The sequence below is a fragment of the Guyanagaster necrorhizus genome (genome assembly GCF_019112545.1).
Source record: "Guyanagaster necrorhizus MCA 3950 unplaced genomic scaffold BT62scaffold_58, whole genome shotgun sequence".
Lineage (NCBI taxonomy): Eukaryota > Fungi > Basidiomycota > Agaricomycetes > Agaricales > Physalacriaceae > Guyanagaster > Guyanagaster necrorhizus.
Genome location: NW_025064937.1, coordinates 205,917 through 214,704, shown reverse-complemented (window position 1 = coordinate 214,704; position 8,788 = coordinate 205,917). Strand labels below are relative to the sequence as shown.

Below are 8,788 nucleotides of genomic sequence, written 5' to 3'. Positions count from 1 at the left end.
ACAATACAATGGTTGTTACGGTTTTTTGACTGCAGTATATGACGACGGAGACTGTCCTGGAGGTTAGTCGGTCTGGCACACAACCGATGCTGGGGGATGCAAGGTATAACTTATCCACGACGCGGACTGACTGATTACAAGTGTTTTCACCGACGGACGACAGACATCGATTCTAGAACATATCTTTGTCATCATTACCTTCGCTGACCCCTCGGAAAATTAGCGACCGACATCTATGGATCACCGCGAAGCTCATCGATGGACGCCCGTTCCTCCGGAAGCCATCTGAGCATCCACTTCAGAAATTCAATGAACATCTGTTTGTATGAAGAATCCGGGATCATATAAAACATGGCTTCAAATGTCCCTTCATTCTCGTGGAACCATATTGCTAGGTCCAAGAGAGGGAATCGGGAATGGCTACTGATGGTCTTGGCTGTGGCTACGAAGCGGGAATCTACGGCAATGCAACACGTGATCACGGAGGAACCGGACCGCGCCAACGCTCCCAATCGTAATTTGTACGCAGGGATTGTCCTGGAACAAGCTGATAGTAAAAATGGGGGGCTTTTAATCTTCTGTGGCCCGCCTTTGCTATTAAAGAACATCGCTCTGTACTCGGGATTTATCTTCTTTACGAGTTCCCCTGGTGGGACCCCAAGATGTACATTTTGCATCCACACTCAACCAATCGCAAAGGACACAAAAGGCCAGCCGTGAGTGGAAGCAGTAAGACAGGACATAGCCTCGTGAAGATGTACCTCTGTGGATAAGAATTCATACACATTCCGACGACGATACCTTTCATAAGTTCACACAAAGTCGTGGCGAGCAGTGCCATTGGCAACGATCGCGTTGAGCGTGAGATTTCAACAACTGTCTCGATATGTCGACCGAACCTCATCCGGAAAGAGCCGAGTTCTACTGTTACTCATTCCTCCGAATGTGGCGCAGCGAGCCAGTTAAAAGGACACCGAAAGGACGACAGAACGTACCTCGTTTTTTCCCATCTTCTCTCATCCTCCCTGATCGAAATACTGCTCTCACTTTGCCTGCTCCATGGCGGTACCAGACCCAATCATCATAGGCCCCGACATCCTCGTTGAGGAAGAAAGCCTTCCAGACTATGATCCACGCATTTATTATCCAGTCGCGTTAGGCGAGGTCTTGAACACGGTCTACCACGTTATTGGAAAACTTGGTTATGGGAGCAGCGGAACCGTATGGCTCGCCAAGTACATTGGCGAGTGAGTTGAAGAGTTAGTCTGTCGACATGAATGCTAATCGAGGGTTTCCTTCCAGACCGGATGCGTACACGTACCCGTTTGTGGCCATCAAAGTTCTGACTGTTGACGCGTCTAGAAATGAGGACGTCAGGATGGCGTGGGATATAACTGACGCCAATCTATCTAGCCCTGATCGCGCCTATGTCCACAATCTGTATGATAGCTTCGAGCTGGCAGGATCCCATGGAAAACATGTCTGCTTGGCATACTGGCCCCACCGAGAATCTGTGGATTTATTTCAGCGTCGTTTCCGTGAAGATACCTCCGGCATGGAGTTCTTTACACTCCCTGTCTTCCCGGCTTTTTACAGGCTATTTCTCCAAGGCCTACGATATCTTCACCACCATTGTCATATCATTCACACTAGTGCGTTCCTTTTCTAACAACGACGCACCTTTCTTTACGCCATCCTCAGATCTCAACTTGTCCAATATTCTTTTCATACTAGAGAATCCCAAGGTGTTTTTGCTGGAGTACGAGGAATACGCTTCGGAGAACTCTGCCGTGAAGAAGATTCTCCCTGATCGTGAAATCTATGTGTCAGACAGTGACTTTGGACCTGTGTTGCATAGAAGCATGCCCGCTCCTGTGATCTCTGACTTCGGCAAAGCGGTTCGGGGTGACCAAGGCCTGTGCGATTTATTTATCCAGCGGGATCCGTATCGTGCGCCAGAAGTTAGCTTCGGAATCGCGTCGTCATATAGTGCTGATATTTGGAACCTTGGCGCACTGGTACGACGAATTTCCCATCACCGTTTAGCTTCTGCTCACGATCATCCGACTTGCAGGTCTTCGATTGTCTGGCCGTGGAATCGCCCATTATGGGTTTGGATTCTAAAGGAAAGTTCAACATCATTGTACAAATTGCACAAATTATACGTCTTCTTGGACCCCCGCCTGCGGAACTCATAAACAGGATAAATCCCATGTGCAGAGAGATATACTTTGATAGCAATGGTGGGTTATTGAATGTTGAAAACCCCATTTTACTAACAGCCTGTTTCAGGAGAATTCCTGTATGCAAATTACTATCCGCCCGGGAACGAAGGGACATTTGAGGCCGTGTTTTCTACTATTCCGGATTCTCAATACAAGCAGATGTTCATTGGATTTCTGAAGCGGATGCTCAGGTGGCTTCCGGAGGAACGGGCGTCCATCGATGAGCTTCTCGATGATCCCTGGATGTCGGTCGCTAATTCGCCGAGGGTCAGCGAAGGTAGTAGTGACATAGATATGTTCTAGAATCGATGTCTGTTGTTCGTTCGTGAAAACAGTCGTAATCAGTTGGTCCGCGTCATGAATCAGTTATCTCTTGGATTTCGCAGCATCTGTTGCGTGCCAGACTGACTAATCTCCAAGACAGTGTCGGTCGCCGAATACTGCAGCCAAAAACCGTCATTTTCCTTGCCTGAAACATCACGGAAATAAGATATAATGAACGGAAGATTATTTGGTCAGGTTAAACGAAGTATTGCCACCCAAGTCAAGGCCCTTTTTCGGAACAATGCAACCCTATCCCGAGGTCGACCACCCCCTGCCGCCTCATATCCCAGAGATCATCTGCGACGAGGCCTATCCACACGACACAGAAACCCGGCCTCTGGTAAGGACCTGCTCATGTTGGATCGTTTTCGGAGACACCGCGAGGAGCTCGAGAGCGTGCGTAAGGAAGAGGAAGATCAACGGCGGCGGATCGTTGCTGGGATGTTGAAGAAGGACGAGATTTTCGCTCGACGCGAGCTCGTGGATTTTGCCACATAGAGAAGTGGTAGCTGACAGGAAGATTAAATGTCTACCTAAACGCGCGACACTCGTTCCGATCAGCAACAGCGATACGGCCAAGAGCAAAACCATCCGCCTTACACCCAAGAGGATGAGATATTTATACTCTCTCTCCAAAAAGCCTATATTCTACCATCTAGATGGTAAAGGACCCAAGTTGAAGCCATACAAAAGGATGCTGTTTCCCCAGGAAGACGAATGGGCGGCATCGGTGGCGCCTTTTTCTGTCGAGTGTAAGGCGTTTGGGGCTTCCACAGCTCTCGGCCCCTCGCAGCCCCCTAAGGGATACGACCGAAATCTGTGGATGAGGCACATAACAAGATGTCTGCAAATGTATGTTGCTTGGTTGAAAAGGAATGGAGAAGGAGATGGAAATTTTTGAGGAAAAGTTTTGCATACAGTGACTGACAGATGGATTATTTTGAAAAATTTCTCATAGCAGACATGAATAGAATTGAAGGCCTGCGCCGCGCCGGCACGAAGTTAACTCAGATACCGTCTTTATCGGGTTTGATAGGATTTGATATTGTTAGTTCCAGAAGGTCATAGTCCAATCCGGTGCTTAATTTTTTAAGTCGAGGCCATCTTTTCCCCCAACATCGTGACGCGATAGTATTCACTAAGAATATTCTCTGCGTTCAGCACCCAAGACTGATGCAAATGCAAGAAGATCTCTGTCCCTCAATCGCGCCTTTTTTCCTCTTCTTTTTCATACTGGCGGAACTCATCTATGGCTAGGAATCAGAAGGACGATGATTATCCGTTGCTATAAATGCTGGATAATGGTAGTACAGCTTCATTATGTCTGTTCCTTCTTTGCTAATGATGGCTCTTACTGTTCTCAACATGTCGATGTATCTTTTAGGCGTATCAATATTGCCGTGATGTGTTCTACTTTTGACTTCGCCTTCTCCGTTTATCGCGCTTCAAGCAGTTCGTTGTTCATCATCAAACCTAGTAATTCCATCATATTTCGCGTTTTACGAATCCATCTCCCCCATTGATTGTGATAAATTGCGGAAGTCGCAGCCTTGATGTATTTACCCGGCTTCAGCAACACTCCCAAGCGTTGGTCATCAACAGACTTCCAGTAAGAAGTTCTGTTTTATTCACATCCCAGATCTAATTTCTTCCATCAGGCTGGTCAATATTCACTATGAAATCGTTCGTTAAGTCTGGTCTTCCGCACCAGTATTGTTCTACCTCGCCGACAGCGACATCATTCGCGTGATCAGTCTAAGGCATCGGCCTTGCCAATCTTTTCTTAGCAATGCAGGCCTGGAAGATCATGGCATCTAGCAATTCCTGCAGCAATCGTGGGTGTGGGAGAGTTAGCTGATGTGCTTTCATGTGATCCTTCTTCTCGATGCCCATCTCTGATAGACGGCAGCGCCCACACTTTCTTACGCCTTAACATCCGCAATGGCTCACGAGAGGTAGTATCTCAGTCTATTTCTCCAGGAAGGCCTACTAATGATATACTACACAGGATATGGGACATCACAGGTATTCCTGCTGCCACTCGGAGAAGCCATTAAGTCAGTCTAAATCTGGAACTACAGTGCTTCGAAGCGAGGGCCTCCAAGCACTCCGCTCAGAAAACGCCTGGCGACCGGTTATTACCATCGACGACTGCCGTTCTCAACATTTACATGAAGTGCGGCTAGGGTCTGACGGACAGAATCCTGACCAAAAGTCATCAGGATTCCGGTTGTGAGTCCTTGTGCTTTCTATGTATTTCTGGATATTAACCACCTTCAGATATGAGGCAAACGCAGCCTCAATTACAATCAAGGCATGGTATCGACCGATGGCCAGGCGGAGAAAGAAGAAGCTACTCGGGTCTGCGACCCATTCGCTGGCCCAGCTCGAAACTGAGACGCATAGTACGCGCCAATCACACTGACACCAATCTCTTCTAATCCCACAAACCTAGAAATCGAGGTGCCTCTCGTACCTCAGCCCAACAACATCAACACCAATTCGTCTTTATCACCTATTATATTCCTCCGGGTCAAGCCTGCATCGTCGTCTCGGATACATGAAAACGTTGCCACCCCAACTCACGACCTGCAACTCTCCCCCGCCCCGGATGTCGTCCGGTCGTTCCCCCCATCTCCTGATCCTGGTTATCTCACTCCTAACAGCCTCGGGTTGTCAATGACGCCTGCGAGCACTGGCAGTACTGCTCGTCGCTCATATGACGATATCTTCGAGCCTCTTCTGCTATCCAGCTCTGTCCTTAGTCCATTTACAATTCCAAGCCCTCTTCCTCAGCACCGTGATATCGACGAACCGCTCCCGGAGTTCAACCTCGCAGAGCATCTCATCTCGTCGATCACGATCTACCGCGAACTCAAATGCGCAAAGCTAGAAAAAGACTTTGAGGCTGCATTCTCGAAGCAACAGGAAGAATGGACGTATGTTGCGGCCTTGGTAAGCTGTTCTTTTCTTCTTCTGCAAATTTTCAATCTAATATCCATTTTGTAGCTCCTAGCGCTTATCGCGTACGTTCTATTTCGACTTTCAACTAAATATTGAACCCAAACTAAGCCCATTATAGCGTAAACACCGCCGTGTTTTCTGTCACTCCCGATCCACAATTTGAGGTGACGTCCCCCGCCCGGTCGACTGTAGCCGCTTCTGCTGTAACATCTGGGTTCGGACTGGTATGCGACATATGGTTCATCAGTCGATATCGGTTTGGGCATACGTCCACTCTCACACAGAGGTCCCTGGATCTCTTTGGGACATATTTCTTCTTCTCGGTCTCTGCACGCATACCGATGCTGTGTCTACTGATATCTTCGGTGTGTTTGTTGGCGTTCCTGGGAATTACGGTGTATGTCGTCAGTTCTGAGATTGTGCTGGTCGTGGCTATCTTTGTTGGGGTGGGAATGACGGCGCAGGTGTGGGTGTTTGCAGCGTATTGGTGTGCGAGAAGAGTAGGACGTGGACTGAGGACGATGTTTAGAGAACATTGTTGACTTTACTGGTTGACATGTTATAGTCGGCTATAGTACTAACGGTTTCGTGTTTGGTTATCGGCAGAATTGTTATCTACGGTAGATCATCGAGAACACCGACGCGTATCTGACGCAGGATGACCTCGAAAATAGAATATACGCAATTTATCCGGTATCAGGTTCATGATAGGCATTTCAAAGGACTATTCTCTAGCCGAGACAAATTGTCTCGCCGATACCATTCATTCTGTCTTGCTTTTCAATTCTTCGTTTCTTAGAATTGGTCCTGCGGCTATTGAGTGATATGGGAATACAGATGTTGTCTTCGTGGTTGGCTGTCATGCTATTCCAAATGTCCGTCAGGTTTCACGTTGAAAAGCCATCAAACTTCTCCGTCACATTCTCGAACTCTGCTCTGTCATAGGAATTTTCACATAATCTTCGTGTCCTATCAAAGTGTCTACTATTGATGCTTTGTCTGGATAAGATGATGAACTCACGACGACGCAGCAGATAAATGAAGCCAATCGATCTAGCCCTGATCGTGACTTTGTCCGGACTTTGTATGGTAGTTTCGTGCTGAAAGGACCTTATGGGGACCATGTCTGCTCGGCATACTGGCCCGAGCGACAACCCGTCAATTTCTTTCAGCGTCGTTACCGTGAAGCTAGCTCGGGAAAGGAATTTTTCACGGTCCCTATCCTCACGGCCTATTTTAAGCCGCTTCTCAAAGGCGTTCGATATCTTCACCGTGACTGTCACGTTATTCACACCGGTCTCTTTAACTGGTAATGATGCTTGTTTCTTCATCCCACCCGTAGACCTTATATTGTCTAACATTCTCTTCACAATGGAGGATCCGAAGACGCTTTTGCTGGGGTCCGAGAAATATGTTTCAGAGAACCCTGCTGCAAGGAAGACCCTGCCCGATCATGAAATCTACGTGTCTGGCAGTGATTTCAGACTGTGGGTGAACAGAAAGGTGCCCACTCCTGTGGTCTCTGACTTTGGAAATGCAGTTAGGGGCGACCAAGTGCGTGCGATCACTGCATCCAGCCGGATGTGTATCGTGCGGCAGAAGTCAGCTTTGGACTCGCTTGGTCGTATAGCGCTGATATATGGAACCTTGGCGCACTGGTACGAAGCTTACATCACCTTTTGTTGGATTTCCTCACCGCCAGTCAGTTTTCAGCTATTCGATCATCTAGGGTGAAATTTTGATTAGTTATTTCCATTCTGAATGAAAGTGTTGGAAATCCAGGGTGTTGTGCAGGGTAGACTCCAGGCTGGTAAGGCCAGAAAGAATGAACTTCTTATTCTACAGCTCCTACAGAGCTTGTATTTATACTCTCCAGGCTTATGTCTAGAATTTACTACAACTTTCTCTTGAGCTTGAGCTTACTCATCAACTCTTGGCATGATGCTGGATTGCCCTTTCTAGAACTTTCCAGCAAAATCCCAACAGAAAGTTTAATGTATTTCTACAGATTGCACAAATTATACATCTTCTTGGACTGTTGCCTGCAGAACTGATAGGGAGGATGGACTCAGAGTTCAAGACTGTGTACTTTGATAGCCAAGGTGGGCTACTCATGGTTGATGGATACAATTGAACTAACAGTTAGCTTTAGGTGAATCCTGGTGACATGCCCTCTCCATGTTCAGGCATGTAAAATTGTGAAAATTGAGAATACATGGACTATATTCCAGTCCACTAAGCATGGAACTGAAAATAGGACTAGAGTGCACAGAAACCTAGCCACTATAATGCTAAACTGAAGTAACAATGAGCAGAGTGCATGGCCTAGTGACAGACTAATACAAGTGGGGTTAGACTGCATGTGAGGTCTCAGCACTTGGCTCTAAATGTGCCAATATCATTACAAGAAGACATGCTAAAAATAAAAAGAATATGATCAAAATATGATTGGCAATTCTGATCATGTTGATCAAGGATGCACAGCCATTGATGCACTGATGGAACATGCCTTAGAACAAAGAACTGAGACCCAAAGAAAGGTGTCTGAATAATTGGATATTGAACAGAGAAATGAAATAATAATAACAAAGTAATAAATAGAGAAATACTACCTAAGGAATGAATAGCATGTGTACCACTCAGAGCCTTGTGCACATACTTATGGTGCCTTAGTGCACATAATACAGCAAGGTACTCTGCATTATACTGAGGTATGACATATAACAATCAGGTGGATTAATTAATGCATGGCAGACCAGAAGTGGCACATTTTGTGAGTCAGATGGAATGTCTGGACACTGGAAAACAGAACATAGCCATTGTGGCTGACTCTGGACACGAGAGATAACCCCATGGGTCTAGAACAGTTTACTGCTATCAGGATACATCACTGGAGAAATAAGAAAGTGAGCAGACCTGACTAGGCTAGCTAGCCAATGTCAGCTAGCAAGGGAACAGCAGACACAGTTCTGGCCCAAAACAGAATAAGCACAGCAACTGTGATATGCATGCAAATAATACCCATGGAATCCAGCATGGAGTCCCATGCTTTGAAAATACCATAGTAGGGTTGTATTAGTAAGTACCACAGTAGAGTATTTAAATATCACATTGTATGAGCAGAAGGAAGTTTTCCAACCTCCACAGTGTTACGATTTCCCACCATTTTCTTTTCTTTCGCCCCTATTTATGCTTAGTCACGGCGCTAGGACAAGCACTTAAGACCGTGGGGATAAAGCTTGGTCAGCACAACCGGCCAAATCCTCCATTGTCTT

General features: G+C 46.6%; 5 protein-coding genes across 5 annotated transcripts; 4 read left to right on the top strand and 1 right to left on the bottom strand.

Annotated features, from left to right (window-relative positions):
- Window positions 1-233: 233 nt before the first annotated feature.
- Window positions 234-904, bottom strand: BT62DRAFT_1013302 (uncharacterized protein; the record flags this gene model as incomplete). Its single annotated transcript, XM_043178037.1, has 2 exons — window positions 234-682; window positions 784-904. The coding sequence occupies 2 exons, from the start codon at window positions 902-904 to the stop codon at window positions 234-236; spliced, it is 570 nt and encodes a 189-aa protein (XP_043033450.1).
- A 185-nt stretch (window positions 905-1,089) lies between these two features.
- BT62DRAFT_825545 (kinase-like protein) lies at window positions 1,090-2,474 on the top strand (the record flags this gene model as incomplete). The annotated part of the gene is made up of 5 exons (XM_043182379.1): window positions 1,090-1,247; window positions 1,303-1,652; window positions 1,702-2,018; window positions 2,075-2,243; window positions 2,293-2,474. Coding segments are annotated over 5 exons (1,176 nt in total), but the record flags the coding sequence as incomplete, so codon positions are not given.
- Window positions 2,475-3,025: 551 nt separating this feature from the next.
- On the top strand, window positions 3,026-3,456 carry BT62DRAFT_938533 (uncharacterized protein). Its single transcript, XM_043187561.1, has 2 exons — window positions 3,026-3,082; window positions 3,150-3,456. Exons 1-2 carry the CDS (start codon window positions 3,075-3,077, stop codon window positions 3,448-3,450), a joined length of 309 nt encoding a protein of 102 aa, XP_043033448.1. The 5' UTR covers window positions 3,026-3,074; the 3' UTR covers window positions 3,451-3,456.
- A 1,079-nt stretch (window positions 3,457-4,535) lies between these two features.
- BT62DRAFT_650394 (uncharacterized protein) lies at window positions 4,536-6,207 on the top strand. Its single transcript, XM_043181769.1, has 5 exons — window positions 4,536-4,574; window positions 4,631-4,954; window positions 5,005-5,504; window positions 5,559-5,575; window positions 5,632-6,207. Exons 2-5 carry the CDS (start codon window positions 4,801-4,803, stop codon window positions 6,053-6,055), a joined length of 1,095 nt encoding a protein of 364 aa, XP_043033447.1. The 5' UTR covers window positions 4,536-4,574; window positions 4,631-4,800; the 3' UTR covers window positions 6,056-6,207.
- A 313-nt stretch (window positions 6,208-6,520) lies between these two features.
- On the top strand, window positions 6,521-7,183 carry BT62DRAFT_1052195 (uncharacterized protein; the record flags this gene model as incomplete). The annotated part of the gene is made up of 2 exons (XM_043178537.1): window positions 6,521-6,809; window positions 6,856-7,183. Coding segments are annotated over 2 exons (617 nt in total), but the record flags the coding sequence as incomplete, so codon positions are not given.
- Between the last annotated feature and the right edge of the window lie 1,605 nt (window positions 7,184-8,788).

What these genes read in the sequence shown, in the direction of transcription:
- BT62DRAFT_650394 (XM_043181769.1), top strand. Translation starts at nt 4,801, where the DNA reads ATGTATTTCTGGATATTAACCACCTTCAGATATGAGGCAAACGCAGCC. An exon ending in GCTCGAAACTGAGACGCATA is followed by an intron (nt 4,955 to 5,004) that starts GTACGCGCCAAT and finishes CCACAAACCTAG; the next exon opens with AAATCGAGGTGCCTCTCGTA.